Raw genomic sequence first — 22,681 nt, forward strand, 5'->3', positions numbered from 1 at the left:
AACAACAATAACAAAAACCCCACAAAAGACAAGGTGGCTAATGGTCACTAGAATAGAGTATCGAACACAAAGCCTCATTGCTGAATTTGTATAGGCATTTTGCAAAATGTGAAAAGCACTCTATTTTCAAAATGCTATTTTTCAACGTATTTTCAAAGTAATTTCATTTTTCACCCTTTAACACAGCTAAAATTGCCTACCGATAGTTTTTTCTCTATGAAAGAATCCCAAGATTCCCTGTATTAATTACTATCAAGCTGATAAGCTGGGGGGGGGATTAGCTCATTGCATAAAATCATTTATTGGTTATGGTCAGGAGAAAACAAAATTCAGTTGTATTTTCTTCCAAAGATTTAAAATTCAATGCTTTTAAGAACTTTAATGCAAAACTTAATACTTTGTCTCAAGATACTATTCTTGCAATATTGAATTGCCTCCCCTTGAACATCTTCCATGCATCACCAATGTGGTATATGTCACAATATATAGTTTTATTTGTATTTTTTAAAGCTGAGCCTGGAATGAAATGTTTGTTGTTGTTTAGTGCTGTCAAGTCAGTTACGACCCATAGCGACCCTTATAGGGTTTCTGACGAGCAGCTGGTGAGCTTGAACCGCCGACCTTGCAGTTCAAACTACTTTTAAGTCTGGTGCATTAACCCACAGTGCCACACCAGGACTCCTTAATGTTTATATATGTTTGATAGAGGCATTTATATTATTATGCTTAGATATACCAATTTATAACATTTACAACTATTTAGGTAGTGTAGTGGTTACAAATCGGGCTGTGAACCACAAGGTCAGCAGTTTGAAACTACCAGCCGCTCCGGGGGAGAAAGATGAGGCTTTCTGCTCCCGTAAAGATTTACAGCCTCGGAAACCCTGTTCAGGGTCGCTATGGGTCAGAACCGGCTCGACGGCACTTAATAACAATTCACATTATTGACTAACTACTTAAAAATTTAAGTAACAAACCACAACTGCCACCATCCTAGCATCCTTCACCTTAGACCTTGTCCACCTCACTTGAATTGGACCCCAGCTGTTTCTGACATTGGTGGTTCCTTTGTGTGCTATGGCTCCTGCAAGTGCAACTGTACCTCCTGCAAGAGCTGCTGGAGGGCTTTATGGGCAAGGGGGCATTGAACAAGTGCAGCTCTTGAGCATGATATGGGAGAGATCCACCCAAGTATAAATAGAGTCATCTGAACAAAGCTGGAAATTTCACACATCCCTGCCTTGTGTGTTAACCCCCTTTTAAAATGAACTATAACATATAAATGGTTAATAAATGGTGTTGGCTTAAAAAAACTTTGAAGTTCTATTTACCAGTTGTTCCATTTCAGATAGAAGTTGTTGTTGTGAAGTGCCACTGAGTTGGTTCTGACCCATAGCAACCCTATAAAGGGTTTCTGAGAGCAGTTGGTGAGCTTGAACCGCTGACTTTGCGGTTCAAACTGATTTTGCAGTCCAACACATTAAGCCACAGTGCCACACCAGAACTCTTCAGCTAGAGGTAGAGGTCTTAAAAAACCCCATGCTTCTAAATGTTTGTGGGTTTTTTTTGGCCATCTCCACTTACCTGTTTTAGTTATAAAGCTAAATGGTTATGTATAGTAGTACATAGACCACTTTCTAGTCAGGAACAAGTGAATGTGGTCCAAAGATAATCATGTCATTTTCCCCTAGTGTCTCTTTTTAGTCTCGTGAAAAGAAATGCTATCTTTTTAAATCAGTGTGTATATACTCAACCCTTTATTTACTAATCTACAAAAGTTATTATAAATGTAATCTTATACATTATATGAAATTATAAAATTTCTCTCATTTCATTATATCACTCAGTCTGATATTAATGGATCACTCAAACTCTTTTTTCCAGTCTGGAAACTTTTCTAAACATATCCTAAACACAGAATAAGGAGCTCTGGCAGCGTAGTGGTTACGAATCGGGCTACTGACCTCAAGGTCGGCAATTCGAAACTACCAGCGGTTCCGCAGGAGAAAGATGAGGCATTCGGCTCCTGTAAAGATGTACAGCCTCGGAAACCCTGTGCAGGGAGCCTCGGAAACCCTGTGCAGGGTCACTATGAGTCGGAACCGACTCCACGGTACTTAACAACAACAAACACAGAATATTTTCTTTAAAGCAAAGAGGCCATTAATTTTAGAAAGAATCATTTATTGTATGTTATTAAAGTGAAGGGTTAATTGGTACAGTATTATGAATACTCCCATCCTTGAAAAATTAAACAAATGGATAAAATAGTTAAGTAGAATGAGCATGTAAAAGACAAAAAAGTAGTTTTATGGTTTCTGCACATCTATTAAAGTTCTTATGTATTAAAGTTCTTCTTTGTGCCTTAATAAATTTATGGCTTGTTCCTTTTCTAAAGTTGTTTTCTTACAAATAATGGACATATTTCCCACAACTTAATGTTACAGTTTTAGATTTTCATTGAAGTCAGCTAATTGGTTGATTGCAATATTCAATTAATTGTAGCATTGAAAAGAGCCCACTTGAGACAAAAATACATTAAAATTTATTTTTCATGTATTTCAAATTACAGGAGTTCACACTCCTATGAAATTTGCACAATAAGATATAAAGCAAACATCCCAGATGCAAGGTGATGAATTAGAAACACCAACCCTTATAAATTTATATTAAGAATTTATTAATATATCTTGAATCAAATAGTCTTGTGAAATAATCATTTATAATAAATGCGGAGAAAAGTGAGCAAGCTTAAAAAATGTGCAGCACTACGTTTTCTAACCACCTTTATATTTAATTATAAAATTAGGTGTCTAAAAGTTAAGTGATTCCTTCACAGGTTATCTGATATACCAGGAGAGAAACAGTGATCATTTTTCAGGATAACTGTATCAAAAAAGAAATCACTACTAAAAAAAAAATACTTTGTTTTGCACACATACCATGAACTTTAGATATATTTGGATTAAAGAAAAAATTTTAAAAACACATTGCACCAATGAATACGTTTCTGTAGACTGCTGCCACAGCTTATTAACAGGGACAGGGACACATATAGAAATAGATTCTTATGCTTATTTGTCGAAAGTTAAAATCCAAATTTGTTACATCACATCATACATCCAGGAATGTATTCTACATTATTCAAAAATTCTCACTTAATATAACAAAATAAAAATCTGTGAATAAATATAAGGCATTTAAAAATATTTTCAGGGAGCCAGAGTTCAACAATGATTTATACGAAAAAAGTGTTACTTCATAGAAAGATTCATATAGTTTTAAAAACAGATTTAGCTGTAGTGCTACATATTAATAATACTCAATTGCTTACCAAAATATCCTTTTTTTCTGGCAGCTAAATGTTATTTAAAAAAAAAAAAAAAAAAAAGGTTAAGTGCTTGAGGGAATAAGAATGCAGCAGAAAATTACAGGAGCCCACATATCCTTTTTTTCTTAAATTTAATTTGTCATATATAAGGTTTTTATATACAATCAGTGTGCATTGTAACAGTTTATATTAAAAGTCAATCAAGTGTATCTAAAGGTTACCTGGCTGCATAGCACATTTGACATTATTGCCCACATGAAAAGGGAAAACAAATGGATTTACAATAACTTTTGGCCATTTTGGATTCTGAAAGTGTTTATATACCTACCCTTATAAACCAAATGCATCTGAAAATACGTTTCCAGAGCATGCAGTTTAGAATTTTCATATCATTCACCATTTTATTACTACAAACACAGTACTGACTAAAAAAGAAAGGAAATTAAAAAAGAAAAAAGAGGTAAAAACGAATTATCTAATGAACTACTCAATATAAAAAGGACTAATGGAATTAAGTGGCCCCTTTCCCCATTTTTACATTCTAAACAATGTTTCCATCAAAACAAATCATTAAAAAGTGTTATTACACTGGTTTTTAAAAATGATACGAAGGCCTGAGTTGGTAGGGAAAGGAACAGTCAAAAAAAGCCTGAGAAGGGTAGGGGAGTAAGGAAAGCTCATTTATTCCATTTACAATAATTTACAGTCAACTTTTTTTTTGTTTTTCTTTTTTTTTGTAAAAAGGCATAATAGATCACAAACAAGAAATTCCTGGCTATTTTACATATATTAAGTACAGAATTTAAATATTCAAGCTTGTGATGAAAAGCGGCAAGGTGGTCGCAGTGTACAATGTAAACAAGTAGCTTTGGAAAGTGAACAAAGTCCTTGAGTGTTTTTTCTTTACTAAGAAAAGAACTCTCTTTCATTCCTTCCTGAAACATGATCACAGGTCAGAGTGTACAGTTCATATACAAACATAATTTAAATGGAAGTCAGTCTAAAATCACTGACTTAAAAACAGTTTTATCCAGCCTATATGGGCAGGGCAGTGTTGAGGTCCCTGTAATAGTAAACATTTTCCATTTCTTTAAAAAAGAAAAAAGGGAAAAAAGCACTACAATATTTGTAGTACAGTGCAGCATCATCTTTTAAATATAAAAATATTTTCTCTTCTATTGGGATAATAGACCTTGCATCCTGGAAAGAAGTAACAATACTGCTACTGATAGAAGATCTGTTTATATCTTTCAAGTCATGTAAGGCAATTACTGTGTTGGTTTATGACATATGGCTAAAAGAAAAGTCCAGAAAGATAAAGTTACCAGTTTTTGTTATGTTTTCCGACTACTCCAGGTATGTTCTGGAGTACTTTTGTGTTCAACAGAGTGTTCAAATGGAGATCTGGAGCCATAAGGAGACCTCTGATCGAGTGGTGACCTAGGGCCACTACTGGAAGCTCTGTGGTCCAATTGCCAATCTGAGTGATACCTATAATCCCTGGTAGATTTATGGTGTGTATATTCAGAGCTTGACCGGTGGTCTGAATGTAACCGATGATCTGAATGAGAACGATGATCAGAATGTGATCTGTCTTTTACACTTCCCTCCAAATTTGATCTGTGATCTCTACTCCTATGATCATCCAGTTTTCGGTGTTTCTCTCTATCATTGTAATACCTAATAAAAGAGAAAGTAGGAGTTTTAGTCAAATTAGTAACACAAATTAAAATGTTTCCAAATTACATGCAAGCTCACTGTTTCATTCCAAAAACTTCAAAAATAAGCATTTTAAACAAACTAGAAAATGTTTTTAGATGAAAGAAAACAAGAGATTCACAAAACTAATAAACAATACAAAGCAAGTTCCTCCCATAGCATCTATTTTCACATGGCAGTTTTAGAGCAACTGCTATTGTTTATTCTATGTATTATATTATGAATGCATTTTTACTATCTGGTGGTTAGATTCAAGATTATTACGTAAATCCAGGATACTCTGATACCCTTGAGCACATAAAAGAAAACTCTCTAGAATGCAATCTATGAAACAACTCAAAAAGGAGAATTTTCATTGGTTAGTCATGTCTGTTAAATGCTTCACTATTTTGACTAATAAGGCTTGACAAATCATTTAGAAATTTACTCCATACACTAGGAAATGTGGCAGTTTAATGAAAGGCCCTTTCTATGGCACTGCAGAATAAGCACTCGACTGTTAGTCTCAAGATCAGTGGTTCAAACCCACTAGGTACTCCTCATAGTGATTCTCATAGGGTCAAAGTTGGAAACTACTCAACCACACTGAACGACAAACAGCAATATTAACAGATGTTCTGCAACTGATGTGTGTTCATGTGTGACAAATGTTCCTCAGGGAGAAAAAATTTCAGTAAGCACAATTAAAATCTAAACAAGTATTGTAATTTACTTATTTTTTCTTTACTGTTTTCGTGTTTATTTTTAATAGATTATCATTAGCTAACAGAAATACTTGTTTACCAATAATTTCATAAAAGACATTCTATTGTTATTTTCAGGTTACTTCCTCTTCAAAAGTTTTACAAACATTAGGAAAATAAATAAATTTTTGGTTTCAGGACTATCTCAAATTGCAGAAGTTAAGTTTAGCGCCTTAATGTTGTGTGTTCACATAAATCATTTTTCCTCTCAAAAGTATTTTTTTTTTTGTAAATATGGTTTCCCCCCACCAAATTTTAACTATTTTATGTCCAGGTTTATTTTAACCCTTACATTTTGATAAGTAGTTGAGCAAAAATATTCTCAAAAATCAACAATAATGTACCCAATTTAATTTTATAATTTCCCACAGTGAATTCCATTTCTGAATGTATATTTTGATTTAAATGTATAATTTTAAAAATTAGTATTTTTTTAATATTCACAAAAGAAGGACTGTGTTTCACATATGCCTCGTTTTGATTAAAAGAACTGAACTGGCCGATAGGTCAAATACAACAAACACAATCAAAACGAGAAATATATATATAAAAAAAATTTCAACAATGACTCTCAAGTTTACCTGCTGTCTTGTTTATAGTGATCCCAATCACGATGATCTTTACCATTACTAAAAGAAGAATAAGGTCTTTTTCTAGATTCACTCTTTTTATAAGAATCTCCCTGATGTCGGTCTTTATGATGATCATGATACTGAGATATCAGATGTCTATCAGAGGAATAACTGTCCCTGCTGCTATCATCATGATTTGTATTCTCTTTTAATCTGTCCAAATCTGTTAGATAAAAAGGCCACTTTTGTTAATGACTTTAAAAAAAAGAGAAGTCACTTACTTAGCAGTTAAATATAAAAAACTCCAGTTTCAACTGTTATCAAAATAGATGCCCTATAGAAACAGTTAGCTAATGTTAATTGAATACTCTAATAAAAGCAGTAATAAATTTAGAAATAGTCTGTGAAAGCAGTACAAAAGCTTAGAAATGGTCACTTGATTCTTAAATGTGAAACTTCACAAATGTAATATATAGGTCTTTCTTTCTATCCTGGTCTGGCGCTGTGTGTTAATGCGCCACACTGCAAAGCTGTTTGAACTGCAAGGTCAGCAGTTCAAGCTCACCAGCTGCTCCTTGGAAACACTATACAGGGTTGCTATGGGATGGAATCGACTCAATGGCACTTCAAAACAACAAAATCCTCAGATATGCTGGCTATTTTTGGAGCACTTGTAGGAAAAAAATATATGATTTTCCAAATAACAACAACAAAAAACTCATTTTAATAATCGTTCTACAATACCTAGAAACTGGAAAAATGCTGAAAAATGTATAGATGTTTATAATAAACTAAGAAGGATCATTAGAATGATAGAATATGTAGGTTTGTATTAGAATCATAGTATCTTCTTTATATAAAAATACTTTTAAAATAACAGTTTAAGAATCTATTTTATAATTCATTTTAAAACAGAACCAAAAAGAAGGAAAAAAACCTTTCTAAAAAAAATGTATACTCTAAATACAATTAGCAAATTTTACTTACCTGGATTTCTAATCATATGAGCATTCAAGTTGCTGTTCTGGTCATTGTTTTGCTAAAATAAATCCACATAAGAAGACTCTTTTGTAAGTGAATCATAACAGAACATAAAAAAATCCTTAAAAACACAAATTGATCATGAAGAAAGTCCTCACATAAGGTGCTAGAATGTATATATGAAACTTGAAAAAGTATCTTTTAAAAAGTGCAATTGACTTATACCTTTATAAAAACCTTCATTTCAAAACAATTTTAGACTTATAAGTTTCAAAAATTGTATGGAAAGTTCACATAACCCTTCACCAAGCTTCTTCTAAAGTAGCTCTGGTAGCATAGTGGTTACGATCGGGCGGCAAACCTTAAAGTCAGCAGTTCGAAACCACCAACAGTTCGGGGGTAGAAATATGAGGCTTTCAGCTCCTGTAAAGATTTACAGCCTCAGAAACCCTGTACAGGGTTGCTATGAGTTGCAAACGACTCCACGGCACATAATCACCAACCACCACCAAGCTTCTTTTAATGCTAATATCATATATAATCATAGTATAATGATGAAAACCAAATGACAACACTATTGCCAGAACTACAAACTTTTCTGAGATTTCACATTCTTCCCTGTGAATTTCATTTTTCTGTGTTCTAGGATACAACCTAAAGTCCCCTATTACATTTAATCATCATGTTTCCTGAGCGTTATCCAATCAGACATGTCCTTAGTTTCTTGTTTCCCATGAAATTGACATTTTTGAAGACTGCTCCCCGCCACAATTTCAGTTGTTGTTAGGTGCCATCGAGTTGGTACCGACTCATAGAGACCATATGCACAACAGAAAGAAATACAGTCCAGCAGTCCTGAGCCAACCTCACAATTCGCATCACCTTCAAGCAAGCAAGGTTGTATCATCTGCATTATTGCAGGTTGTTCACCAGGCTGCCTCCAATCCTGTTGCCATGTTTTTTCTTCATATAATCCAGTTTCTAAGATTATTTGCTCAGCATATAGACTGAATAAGTATGGTGAAAGAATACAACCCTGGCACACACCTTTCCTGTTTTTAAACTAATCAGTGTTCTCTTGTTCTATTTGGTGTACCTCTTGGTGTAGGTTCCTCATGAGCACAATTAAGTGTTCCAGAATACTCATATTCTATAATGTTGTCCCCATAGCTTGTCATGATCCACACAACCAAAATCTTTTGCGCAGTCAGTAAAATACAGGTATATTTCTAGCATTCTCTGCTTTCAGCCAAGATCTATCAGACATCAGCAATGATATCCCTCATTCCACGTCCTCTTTTGAAATCAACTTGAACTTCCAGAAGTTCTCTGTCAATGTATGATTGCAACCATTCTTGCATTAACTTTAGTAACATTTTACTCACATGGGATATCAATGATATTGTCTGATGATTTCTGCATTCTGTTGGGTCACCTCTCTTTGGAATGTGCACAAATACAGGTCTCTTCCAGTCAGCTGGCCAGGTAGTTGGCTTCCAAATTTCTTGGCATAGATAAATGATTGCCTCTAGTACTACATGAAGTTTGTTGAAAGATTTCAATTTGTATTCCATCTGTTCCCAGTGCCTTATTCTTTACCAATGCACCTTGGATTTCTTCCTTTAGGATCACTGAGTCTTGATCATATGCTACCTCTTGAAATGGTTTAACATCGACCATTTTTTAATGGTACAGTGACTCTGTGTATATCTCCTATCTTCTTATGATGCTTTTTGCATCAGTTAAATAATTTGCCCATAGAATCCTTCAAAACTGCAAGTCAAAGCTTGAATTTTTTCTTTAGTTCTCTAAGCTTGAGAAATGTAGAATGTGTTGTCCTTTTAGGTTTTCTAACTTCGGGTGTTTACACATTTCGTTATATTTGCCTTTGTCTTCTCGAGGTAACCTTTGAAATTTTCTGTTCAGCTTCTGTACCTCCTCATTCTTCCATTTGCTTTAGCATGTCTACACGGGAGAGCAAGTCTCAGAGTCTATTTTGACATCCATTTTGGATTTTTCCTTCCTTCTTTTGTTCTTAATGATCTTCTGTTTCCTTCCTTTATGATGTTCTTGATTCACTCCCCATCTCCCAACTCTTCTGGTCTTTGATCTTTTGTGTCCAAGGCATCAAATCTGTTCTTGAGATATCTCTAAATGTCAGATTTTGGCTCTCTTGGACCTGTATCAGCCTGAATTTTCTTCAGTATCAGCCTGAATTTACATATGAGCAATAAATCGTTTGTTCCACAATCTGCCGCTGGCCTTATTTTGGCTGATGACATGGAGCTTTTCCACCATCTCTTTCCACAGATGTAGTCTATTTGATTTCTGTGTATTCTATATGGTGAGGTCCATGTGTATAGTCTTTCTATGTTTTTTTAAGAAATGTACTTGCAATGAAAAAAAATCACTGGTCTTGCAAAATTCTATGATGCGATTTCCAGCACAGTTTCTATCCCCAATGCCATATTTTCCAATCGTCAGTAATTACCACTACATCTTTTTTGCATGTTTGAGCAATTTCAGAAGGGAAAAAGTTGGTAAAATTCTTCAATTTCATCATTACTGATTTTAGTGGCTGGTTGCAAATTTCAATAACAGTGGTATTAACTGGTCTTCCTTGTAGGAATATGAATATTATCCTATCACAGAAAGTATTGTACTTCCTGGCTAACCTTGATACGTTCTTTTTGATGATAAATGCAATGTCATTCCTCTTCAATTTGTCATTCCCATCATAGTAAACCATGTGATTGTTAGATTCAAAATGGCCAATACCAGTCCATTTCAGCTCAATAATAGTAGGATATCGATGTGTATGCTTTCCATTTCATTTTTGACAATTTCTAATATTCATACTTCAACCATTCCATGTTCCGATTATTAATGGACGTATACAGCTGTTTCTCTTCATTTTAAGTTGTACCCCATCAGCCAATGAAGGCCCTGCGTCATCATAATCAACTCTACTTTGAGGTGGCACTTCTTTCCCAGTCACATTTTGAGTGCCTTCCAACCTGAGGGGTTCATCTTCTGGCACAGTGTTCCACTGCTATCATAAGGTTTTCAGTGACTGAAGTATTCAGGAGCATTCTGTCTCCAACTGGAAACTTATCTGAAACCTATCCATCATAGGTGATCCTGCTGGTATTCAAAATACCCATGGCATATCTTCTAGAACCACAGCAACACAAGCCACCACAGTACAACAAACTGACAAGACGAGTGATGGCTCAATTTGAGAGTATTTGACATTTTCTCACAATTAAGGTTCACTTTTGAATAGAATATTCCCAAGTGATGTGTATTTCTCAGAGAACCATATCTGAGTGTTCATGATGTGAACATGTCTTATTACTGGGAGCACTAACCTTGGCAACTTGCTTGAGATGGTATCAGCCAGGCCAGATAGTAAGTTATTTTTCCCTTTCTAATGCATGAATGTCTTGGAGCAGTTATGTTTAGATCAGGTCAGTACCCTGGTTTTGCCAACTAATTTTAGTTTCCATCAAATCTTGCCTACAACAATTATGATTGTGGTGCTCTAATGGTGATTTTCTTTTCCCTAATTTTATCCACATTAGTTATAGTTTTCTATAAGAAACAATGTCTCATAATTTTCAATAAGGGGGAAAAAGATGTATTACTTTACCTGAGATTCCTGTCGTTTCTTAATAGCATGCTTATATAATTTGTGTAATTTTCTTGCATCAAATTCAGTAAACTTAGATACAAAAATCCACAGATTTCTAGGAGAAAAGGCATTTTAGTCTGGTAGAAAATAGTTTTTTCATTGAACCCCTTTCCCTATAGACACAAAGACCATCACACCCATATCCAGACTTCTATGGAACAAATCTAAGGAGGCTATTCCTAAATACTTACTAAAATCTCACATAAAGATAAGACTCCAATGAAACTAAACATTATTCTTAATTCTCTTCTAAGCATGTTCATTTTATAATCTTTGAATATAATTTAGTTATCAATACTAATTTGAAATGCACACCTAAGAGTAAATTAATGAATTAGGAAGAGAAGTATATCCTTGTGAACAAGACTGGACATTCATGAAATAAATTATGTCAGTAGTTTGAGTAGAAATACCATCAGACTAGACTATAAATGATATTGTGTTTAAATGGTAATTATGTACATCGCTCTATGTAAGTTTCTCACAAAATTTGCTTCTACAGTGACATTTCATAGTCTAGGAAACTGGACTATTTAAAAATCTACATATATGAAGGGTCTTCAAAAAGTTTGTGGAAAACACAATAAAAAGATCATGGAATTTTTTTCCATAAACTTTCTGATGCCTCCTCATATTATCAGGATAAATACAATGGTATCAGGCTAGTCTTACTATAGCAAAAATCTCCAAACATACAACAAAGATAAAAATTTTTTACAATGATCACACTATAGCCATACAAGCTTAGTCTATATTAATTGATAGTAATCTCTACTACTTTAATTTTACTAACATTTAACTGTGCTTGCTTTATCACACATCATTCTATACATCCATTTATCTATTTTTGTTTGATGGGTTAAAGTCAGATATTAGGAGATTTCCCACTAAATACTTCAGCATTTATATAATTTTGTTGTTGTTAAGTGCTGTTGAGTGGGCTCTGACCCATAGCAACCCTGTGTAGAGTTTCTGAGGAGCAGAGCTGGTGGGCTTGAACTGCTGACATCGTGGTTCAAACTGACCTTGCAGTCCAACACATTATCCGGCAGCAACACATTAGGGCTCCAAATTAAATTAAATCATTTAGAAGTTCAGTATTTTTTAAAAATAATATAAAATTCACATATCATGAATGTACAATGTGTACAACGTTTAAATGCTTATTCACCCAGCTGTATGCATTAATAAATACACCATATGACTCAAATCCATTTAAAGGTATATAAACTATTCATCAAACCCTCTTAGTCTCTTTTCACTTTTTTTTTTTTAAATGTGAAAATTATTTTCCCAATGGGTAGTTATAGAACAGTGGAGTAGATAAGGCAAGGTTTAAAAAAAACTTGAGAATTCGAATACATTTTTCCATGTAATAAATTATCAATAAAAGGAAACAATGAAGATAGGTAATATAGAATGATGAAAGATAATTAAAGAAATTTTATTATCAGATAGCAATTATGAAAATTATTACTTTAACATTAAAATAATATACTGTTGCTGGTAAGTGCTGGTCAAGTTGGTTTTTACCCGTAATGACCCTGTATAGGGTTTTCGAGGAGCAGATGGTGAGCTTGAACTCCTGACACTGTGGTTCAAACTGACTTTGTCGTCTAGTGCATTAACCTGAAGTGCCACTAATATTTCTTTTAGCTACATGCTTTACTTTAACAGACTGTTTTCTAAAAATTATACCTGCATTGTTCATAAGGTTCTGTTGTATGCTATAAGGTCAATTCTGACTAACAATGACCCTGTATAAGGATTCTAAGAACAGCTGGTAGGTTTGAACTGCTGACCTTGAGATTAGCAATCCAGTGCAAATCCTACGATGCCACCCACACCTGGGCATAATGGTCTATCAGTATATAAAAGGGTAATTCCAAAAGTATTACTACAAAGTTATAGAAACCTTTATTAAACAAAACATCAAAAAGTGAAGCTATTGTTTTTTGACATCACCTCCATCTACATCTTCTTCTGAAAGGGGTATTTCTATCTTGCAAATCCAGACCTTTCAATTTACACCATGTCAAAAAAAAGACAGTGTTGGTGGACTCGAGGAATTCATATTGCATTCCTCTTCAATGTTCTTCGACTTCGGGGAATAAAAAGAAACTCAAGCAACTTAGACATTAGTTATCAAAATTGGGAGGCTATAAAAGCAAAAAGAAAATAAAATTGGGCTCTGGTAGCATAGTGGTTATGAATTGGGATGCCAACTTCAGGGTTAGTAGTTCAAAACCAGTTGTTTCGCAGGAGAAAGACGTGGCTTTCTGCTCCTGTAAAGATTTACAGCCTCGGAAACCCTGTACAGGGTCGCTATGAATTGGAAACAACGCCACGGCACATAATTACCATACAAAAGCAAAAAGTTGTTAGCTTACAAGCTTTTATGAGTGTGCTTAGTTTCAGAATGAGTGGGGTAAGATAGACTCTCCACTGAATCATTTTCCTCTTTTTCAGATGGATCTGGTGGAAGGGGATGCGGGATGATGATAGGATTTTGATCAATTGTGGGTAATTGTTATCAGGATTAATTGTGATTGTTTCACAAATGTAATTGCAGAAGATGTGTAACTAAAAGCAGAGCAAGTAGTTAATCTTTCATTTCAGGAATAGAAGACCCTAGGACCTTCAAGAGGGAAGAGTATGAGTTGAGCATTAGATTCTAACAAGGAAAGCGGCAACAGCAGCAATGGAGGCAGAGATGATGGTATAGAGAAATAGAGCAGCTGAGGAGTCCCTTTCAATGGAATAAGAAAGGCAGTGTGCCATGCAGTAGGAAGCTAGCTTACAAATGTGCCCTTTGGACATTTAAACAAATACATATTTTCTGTGAGTTTTGTGTACATAAAAAAAAAAAAAAAAAGAATAAAGGTAAATACTGTTAACTAATGGTGGGTGCATGGAGGGGATTGTAATCACTGCAATGAAACAAAACATGATTTGCTGAGTGTAAAACTGATGATCTGCCCTGCAAACTATCCCTCAATTCACAATAAAAGCTTTAAAAAAAAGAAAGAAGAAAAAAAGACATGACCCAATGAAATGTGGTAATCAGTTGAACATTATTAATATCATAAGCAAGAAAAATTTTGATGAAGAAAATTGAAAAATGGCTGCAGCATTACATCGATAGGGAACTGCCGGACATTCAAGCTGGTTTCAGAAAAGGACAGGTAATAAATGAGGGATATAATTGCTGACATCAGATGAATCTCAGCTGAAAGCAAAGAATACCAGAAATAGGTTTACTTGTGCTTTATTGAATATGCAACAACTTTTGACTGTGTGGATCATGACAAGCTATGGATAACACTGTAAAGAATGGGTATTCCAGAACACTTGATTATGCCAATGAGGAACCTGTACATAGACCAAGAAGCATTTGTTCAAAAACACACTGAATGATTTAGAATTTAAGAAAGGAGTGTGCCAGGACTGTACTCTTTCCCCATACTTATTAAATCTGTATGCTGAGCAAATGATTGGGGAAACTGTATTTTTATGAAGCAGAGTACAGCATCATGATTAGAGGAAGGCTTATTAACAACCTGGGATATGCAGGAGCAACTAGTTTTTGGAGAAGAACATCACGTTAGCTAAAATGGAGGGTCAGCAAACCAGAGGAAGACTCCCAATGAGATAGATTGGCACTGTGACAAGCAGTAAGGGACTCAAGTGTAACAATTGTGGGCACGGTACATATACTGCTTCAGCCATTTTTAAAATTTTCTTCATCAAAATTAGTCCTTGCATAGTGTGCCCATGCAAACACCATAAATTGCTTTATTAATGTTTAATAAGTCAAATTCCCTCGACTCTCATGACCATCTTGCCCACCTGAGTCGCCTCTCCAGCCTAGGAGCGCAGACCTGTACACCTCGTGCACTGGGACTGCCTGCTGGTGAGGGCTATTTCCAGAGCAAAAAGTGACTTCTTGTACTGGAGAAAGTGATTTGCAGAGCAGGGAAGGAATACTGCTAGGAAAGGGACTGCTTTAGAAACTCTAGGGTAGGCTGGTGAGGGTCTGTGAGGAACCAAACAGGCAATAAAGCCAAAGATTTAACATTAAAATCCATTGGGGGCAGGAAAAAAAATAGAAAGAAATCAATGTTTTAAAAAATTGTAAGACAATGTGTGAGGAATGTTGTGGTATACAAAAATGTGTACCGTATGCTTTATTTTTTTAAGATCCAGTATTTCTAAAATATCTGTATAATTTATAGTTAATTCATAAGAGGAAACAGAACATTAACAGGTATTTTGTTCATAATTAATTTTAAAAAAATAAACTATTTTTTGACCACAGGGAATATGGTGACTTCATAGGATAAGCACTGGACTGGACTGCAAACCACAAGGTCAGAAGTTTGAGCCCACCAGCCACTCTGCAGAAAAAGATGCAACTTTCTGCTCCAGCAAAGACTGAAAAGCCTCAAAAACCCTATACAGGGTGGGTCTGAGCTGGAACTGACTTGATGGCAGTTAACAACAAATATGGGGGTACAATGGCTCTGTAGGATAAACATTGGACTATGGACCCCAAGGTCAGCAGTTGGAACCTACCAGCCACTCCTTAGAAGAAACATGAGGCTTTCTGCTATCCTGAACATTTACAGCCTGAGAAACCTTATACAGGGTTGCTATTACTCAGACTCAGATGAGTCAACTATACTTAAAAACAAACATGGGATCAAAATTGACAACAGCAACTCAAAAAGTTAGATAGAAACCTTAGGGGACATTGAGTTTATGTTAATAAGGGAGGGACAACTCAGAAAAGAAGAGTAAGAATGGATGCACAACTTGAATGTAATCATTGTCAATGAATTGTATCGGTGTATGTTTTTCTGTGCATATAACCAACAACAATAGCAAAAATAAATTTACATATACATGAAAAAAAGCTATTTTTTTGTAGTTGCAGATACAGACTATACACTAATCCAACAGTTCTTACACATAGAACTAAGTGATATTGATTACATTTTTCAAGTTGTACACTTTCTCTCCTTTTATAAGTTGCTTCTCCACCATTAAAATAAATTCACTGCCCTTTAAGTTTTCTATCTAGTCTTTTGAGTTGTTGGTGTCAATTTGATCCCACATAGACAAATCTTAAAACACAATGTTCAAGGCAGACTACCTAAAGGGGATTTTTTTGGTTTCATGTTTAAGGATTATCACAGGATGATAGCTTCAGTGATTAATCTGGATTCCATGACAATCTGAAATTCTGTTCTGCATCTTCCTCTTTTGATTAGAACAACTAGTCACATTGCTTCCTCCTGTTTCTGATTCTCCTTCTTCCTCTTTTGCTCCAGATAAATGAAGACCAACTACTGTGCCTTGGATGGCCTCCTGGAAGCTTTTAAGATCCCAGACACTATGCAAACAAACTAAAAGCCAGAACAGAAGAACTAATTAGCTGGGATGTCTCATGAAACCATGACCCTAAGCCTCTAAACTAAGGAACCAAATCTGTTCAGGTATATGCTTATGTATGTGCAGCTACTTTTTTCAGTCATTATTATAAGTATTATCTGTCATATAACTTTAAAACAGCTGTGTAACCATATCCTTAAATCTATGGGAGTATTCCATCACTGTAAACTGAAAACTCAGCACTCCGAAAGCAATAGCCTCCTTCCCTGTTCCTTGCTTCTTGCCAATCCCTGGCGCCACTAAGAAACTTTGATCTCCATACATGTGCCTCTTCTTTTTTTCCTTTTATGTAAGTGTGGTCACACAATATATGTTGTGTATAGAATCATCGTAAGTCAGAACAGACTCGAAGCCATCTAACAACAATAATTACCCAAAAGGTCATCAACTCAAACCCACCAGCTGCTCTGCTACAGAAATATTTACAGCTATGGAATCACTGTAACAGACATCCTATGAGTTGGAATCAACTCAATGGCACCTAATAATAACATACAATTATGGACCAGCTCTTTATCTTCTTTCATTTTATATGTCTTAATTACAGAGGGGAGTCCTAGTATGGCACTGCAGGATAATGTGCTGGACCGCAAGGTCCATTTGAGGTGCAAGATCAGCAGTTCAAACCCACCAACTGCTCCTTAGAAACCCTATACAGGGTTCACTATGAGTTGGAGCTGACTCAGCAGCAAATAACAACAACAAAAATTAGGAAGAATCATCTCTTTGTTACAGCATTAAAAAAATTTTTTTTTTCTTTTAAATAATCAGTCTTTCTTTGAGACAGCATTTAGACCAGGCAAAAACTAACATGCTTTTCTGGGGCATGCCTTATTGGAGGTTTTTAATTTGCCCCTCTCCCTTTAAGGGAATCTGGTATTTAACACACTAATTTCTCAGGCTATTGTGAGATAATCCCCTCAATTTTCAAAAATGTTTTTAAATAAAATACAATTTGAATTTTAATATAAGTTTTTACTAATTCAAAAAGGCAAAATAATCAATCACATTGCAGTTTAACATGATGAAGTTAAGTAATCAGTCACAAAAATCTTTAAGGTTAAAGTGAAAAACAAATTAAAACCATTTTCAGGTTATCACATATCAGGTAGTATTCTGCTATCTAAACTTCAGAAGTAGAAAAAAAAGCTAAAATAAAGTGGAAATAGCACAGAATTACAGATACAAATGTAGAACTTCATGGAAAGTTTACCACTTACTTTCTCCACTGTTTAATTTGTTCAGGATTTGTATATTCCTTCAGACATTCTGTGATATGGTCTCCAATTTTTATTAAACATTGTCTAGTATGTTCCAGTTGTTCTCTTTCTGAAAGACCTTTTTCAGGCCTATCAAGTTGTTTCAAAGCTGCTTTGACAGGCCTCATTCTTTCTTTACACTTTAAATGGGAAAATAAGAATATAAAATATGTACATTAAAAACCTGAATTCAACATGACCTACATCTTTCAGTATTTACTTAAGTAAATGAACTACACTGCTTGATGGTAAATAAGCAATAAATGTCACCACACGTCTCAAATATTTGCTGTTGTTGATGGCTACCACTAATTCATGACAACTCGATGTAACAACAGAAGAAAATGCTGCCTGTAGGACAGTTGGGACTTCAGAGAGTTTTCTTTGATTGATTTTAGAAGACGATCACCATCTAAGTCACACACATAGGTTTCATTATGCATTGTAATTGACTTAAATGCAGCTAACAACTGCTGTGGCATTGTACGATAATACACTAGACCGCAAGGTCAGTTTGAACCACAAAGCTGGGGTTCAAACTCACCAGCCGCTCCTCGGAAATCCTATACAGAGTCACTGTGAGTTGGAATAGACTTGATGGCACTTCACTTAACAACAGTGGCATACCACCACCCATTCTTAAGCACAGGACATTGAAAGATAGCAAAATATTTCAGAATACAATTAAAAAAAAAAAAATCTGAACAGAATTGCTTTACTGTGTAATTTTAATAAACAATTGTTACTAACTGCAAACCAATACTGAAAGACTTAGCAGCTACAAAAATCAAGTAACTCAAGCTGCATGTCATTCCTATGTGAATACTTTTAGCCTTCTTTGAATTACAATCAATTCTCAATTGGCTTGCCTCTTAATTAGTTTTAAAGTGTTTTATAAAAACTAAAAAAATATATAAAAATTTAAGATTGTAATCTATCCCATACTATGACCCTGGAAAGGTGTGGCTCTGCTTAAAAAGGAAAAAGAAACATATATGTAATCACAATAAAGCTTAACACTATGCACAGCTTATAAGTCACTTCCCTCCACTAACTGCAAATCTGTCTGGAAACAGTAGTTTCAACAACAACAGAATACATGCACTTTATTGATGTTAATCAACATAGCACATGAAAGGTTTTTTTTTTTTTTTTAATGTTTCTTTTTAAATATAACTTAAACGGAAGGATTATAAAAATATGGACTTCCATCCAGTCCTTCCTTCTCAATTTCCACTGGAAAAATATGAGCAATGGAAACTAGCAAAACAAGATTATAACTACAAAGGACTGCACTTTAAACATGATTCTTAATTTTAAGGGAGACACTTGAATATTTTATAATATTAAACTTAAAAAGAACAAAATCTGTAGAAAAACTGCAATTTGTTCCCCTAACATTTCTAAATGCTGGTGTTATTTGTGCATGGACAGATTAATATATTAAATTAAACCAAGATTTTAAAGATCGACAAAGTACTATCATTCTATTTTAAAAACCAAAGATATTCAGAAACAAAAAACACAAATTAGTTGCGTCATGTTATACTTCACAACCATATGCTAAACACTTTCTTTCTACAACAGGGTCCCTTATGTCACACTACAATTGTTTACTGCTAGATGTTCAAAATGACATGGGCTAGTGTTCAACTGGAACCTGCTGATCTTGATGTCTTGAGGTTCTCTGAGTTTCAACCAGGTGTGCCAGCCAGGTCCTGTCCAAGGATGGCCACACTTGCAGGGGAAGGAGAAGGGAGAGGAAATCACAGATCCATTTCATAAGATTGTTTCACTTGCTTCAAAGCTTTCCATTTCTTGGTGATATGTTCAAAATTTCATCCTTTTCTGCGTCGTTTTTTTTCTTCCTCCTTTTGATTAGCAGTGCCACCATCACCTTCTTCAGCATCACTTTTCTGTTTCTTCTCAAGTTTTTCTCCTCATCTCCTGTGTCCTTTTCTTATCCTCCTCTTCCTCCTCTCCTTTGCATCTGGTTGAGGAGCATCAGTCTTTTTGTAGTCCACAGGACTGGACTGTTTCCTTCCAGAGCAGTAGAAGAGGATAACAAGAAACACAGTCAGAATGTAGACCACCCAAAGCCATGGGTGTTACTCGCCTGCCTCGATCATCTGCCCCATCAGCAGCTTTCTTCAGGCCCCATCCATCATTGACTCAATCATTAACTATTCTTCAATTGTCACAAATGATAAAGTTGTTGAAAAAAATGTCAGAGGTCATGTACCATAGCTCTAAACCAACAGCATTAAAAGGTTTCAGATCGTCAAAGAAATCAAGATTTGTTATTTTCCTGGGTTTCCAGATTGCCTAGTAGTTAGGATTGTAAATTTACCCTTATAATTGGGGTTGTTGATCATAAGTTGTTGCCAGACACCATACCCAGAAGCCAACTCACATTTAGGCTTGACAATATCTCCATCCCAATCCCCTGGCTTCTCAGCATGTGGGTCAGGTACATATTCTGACTCACTGTCTAACTAGCCTTCTTCAGGTTTTGCGGCCTCCTTATCTGGAATCTTAGTAAGAACATCTTCATCCCAGTCATATGGCTTCACAGCATCTGGATCTGTTATTTTTGGTCTCTCATCCCAGTCCTCAGGCTTTCAGTCTTCTGGGTCTTCAATTTCATGTGAAGCATTTATAGAAGGAGTCACGTCACTCAGCAGATTTCTACTGTTTACAATAGACTGGTCAACTAATACCTCAAAATTATTATCTGGAGTCAAGATTAATGTGTAAAGATACATTATCTTATCAGTAAAACAGGTCTTCAGATCTGCATCTGGCCTCTTAGCATGTTTTCCTACATACACACCTGTTTTGGGGTTTATATGTCAGAAGATGAAGTGCAATTTATAGTTCTCTCAACATTTATCTGGACCAAGCATAATTGTATACTGTGTCTTCTCATGGAACTGAACTAGGTTGAGTTCTGGAGTTTAAGAAAGCAGTTTCACGTAGGCACCACTACATTCTATTACACTTGGAAAATTACCTACTGAACAATGAGACACTTGGTGTCAAATAAGATGGTCACATTCAGTTTAGGAGAGATGCCATGATTCTTGGTCAGAGGTATCAATACAAGTCCTTTGTCATCTGAAAGCTTTGTCTCCATCTCACCTACCTCCCACTTTCTATCATATTCGGCAATTTCATCAAGTATCATTTGTCTTAGCTTTTGAAAAAATTGACCCTGACAGAGTTCCTCTGTCAAAGGAATCAGTAAAATACACTTCCCCTGCTGGAACTGGAGCTTTATAGACAACCTTTAGAGATGGAGGAGTACTGGTATCTCGTTTGGATTTGGAATCTTCTACAGCTGCAATTATATCATTAAAGTCATCCTCAATAGCAATCACATCATCATCGTGTCCATCATGAGCTTGAATGATAGTTACAATAACCAGTAGTAACATACACAGCAACCGCTTCCCTTTCACAGTCTTGAGCTTCCTGGGGACCGCCGGCGGCACCCGTGTCTTCTCCCACCAGCAATCCTGGCCCTGTGCTACAGTGAAGACAGCAATGAAGGCAGTCCAGAATAAAATTTAATGCCTTATGTGAATTCCAATGCAGAGTAAAATGTTTAAAGAGCCAGAATTTTTATAGAATAAAAAAATACTGGCAAGAGTTATCAAAATCAATATAACGAGATATTCGCTAGACCTGTATTTTTCTAAACCTCTGGGAAAAAGCAAACTGACCAATATGACCTATGCTGCTATCATATCCAAGTCCAGATTCCATGAAAACATGCAATCCTGCTCTGCATTTTCTACCCTTTGATCAGAGTTTTATAGCATATTGTACCAAAATGTTCTGTACTAGGAGCTGAGCACCATTCTTCTGTTCTTTGACAAAGGAGGCAGTTGATTTTGGAGATAGTCATACATTGCGTATCTTCCTCCTATTCCCAACTCACCCTTCACACTGTTTCTCTATTGCTCCAGCTGAGTAGACCAATTGCCATGCCTTGTATGTCAATTTGTAATCTTTTATAAACCCAGGCACTATGCAATGAACTAGTATGTAGAACACAAGCACTAAACACATATTATTAGGCCAATAAACTGGGATAGCCCATGAAACAATAACCCTAAACCTCCAAAAATCAAGGAATCAATTCCCATGAGCGTTTGGTTATATATGCAGCTATTTTTGTTGGTCACTATAAATATATCCACCACTCATCTGTTAGTTTGTCCTACTGTGGTGGCTTGTGAATTGCTGATTCTGAAATCTAGGCCACAGGTATTTTAAATACAAGCAAGGTCACCCATGGTGGACAGGTTTCAAATGAGCTTCCAGATGAAGACAGACTAGGAAGAAGGAGTGACGAACTACTTTAGAATATTTAGTCACTGAAAACCTTATGAATAGCAGAGAAACACTGTCAGATATAGTGCCGGAAAATGAGGCCCTCCTGTTGGAAGGCACTCAAAATGTGACTGGAGAAGAGCTGCCTCCTCAAAGTAGAGTTGACCACGATGAAGAAAATGGAGTAAGCCTGTGGGAAGAAAAATCCCGCGGGATCTTCATTTCCTGATGGGGCACAACTCAAAATAAAGAGAAACAGCTGTAAACATCCACTGAAAATCGGAACACAGAAGGTACGAAGTACGAATCTGGGAAAATTGGAAGTTGTCAAAAATGAAATGGAATGCATAAACCTCGATATCTTAGGCACTAGTGAGCTTAAATGGACTGGTATTGGACATTTTGCATCTGACAACCACATGGTTTCCTATGCCAGAAATGACCAATTTAAGAGGTATGGTGTTGCATTCACGTCACCAGATCATGAGGTACAATGCTGTCTGTGATAGGATAATATCCATGAACTTACAGGAAAGCCCAATTAATACCACTATTATTCAAATTTACACACCAACCACTAAAGCCAGTGA

At 35.5% G+C, this 22,681-nt stretch overlaps 1 protein-coding gene and 1 pseudogene across 1 annotated transcript in view; both read right to left on the reverse strand.

The window, feature by feature from the left end:
* Positions 1-3,997: 3,997 nt before the first annotated feature.
* Positions 3,998-22,681, reverse strand: part of CHD1 (chromodomain helicase DNA binding protein 1) — a 132,478-nt gene continuing 113,794 nt past the window's right edge. Inside the window, exons 31-35 of the mRNA XM_006875694.1 lie at positions 17,715-17,893; positions 10,999-11,095; positions 7,353-7,404; positions 6,375-6,588; positions 3,998-5,011 (exon numbers count right to left, since the gene is read on the reverse strand). Coding sequence (XP_006875756.1) covers positions 4,666-5,011; positions 6,375-6,588; positions 7,353-7,404; positions 10,999-11,095; positions 17,715-17,893 — 888 coding nt within the window. The 3' untranslated portion in view covers positions 3,998-4,665. The remainder of the gene's footprint in view (positions 5,012-6,374; positions 6,589-7,352; positions 7,405-10,998; positions 11,096-17,714; positions 17,894-22,681) is intronic.
* LOC102837055 lies at positions 19,555-21,904 on the reverse strand (annotated as a pseudogene).

This window comes from Chrysochloris asiatica, unplaced genomic scaffold, assembly GCF_000296735.1.
Source record: "Chrysochloris asiatica unplaced genomic scaffold, ChrAsi1.0 scaffold00335, whole genome shotgun sequence".
Taxonomy (NCBI): domain Eukaryota; kingdom Metazoa; phylum Chordata; class Mammalia; order Afrosoricida; family Chrysochloridae; genus Chrysochloris; species Chrysochloris asiatica.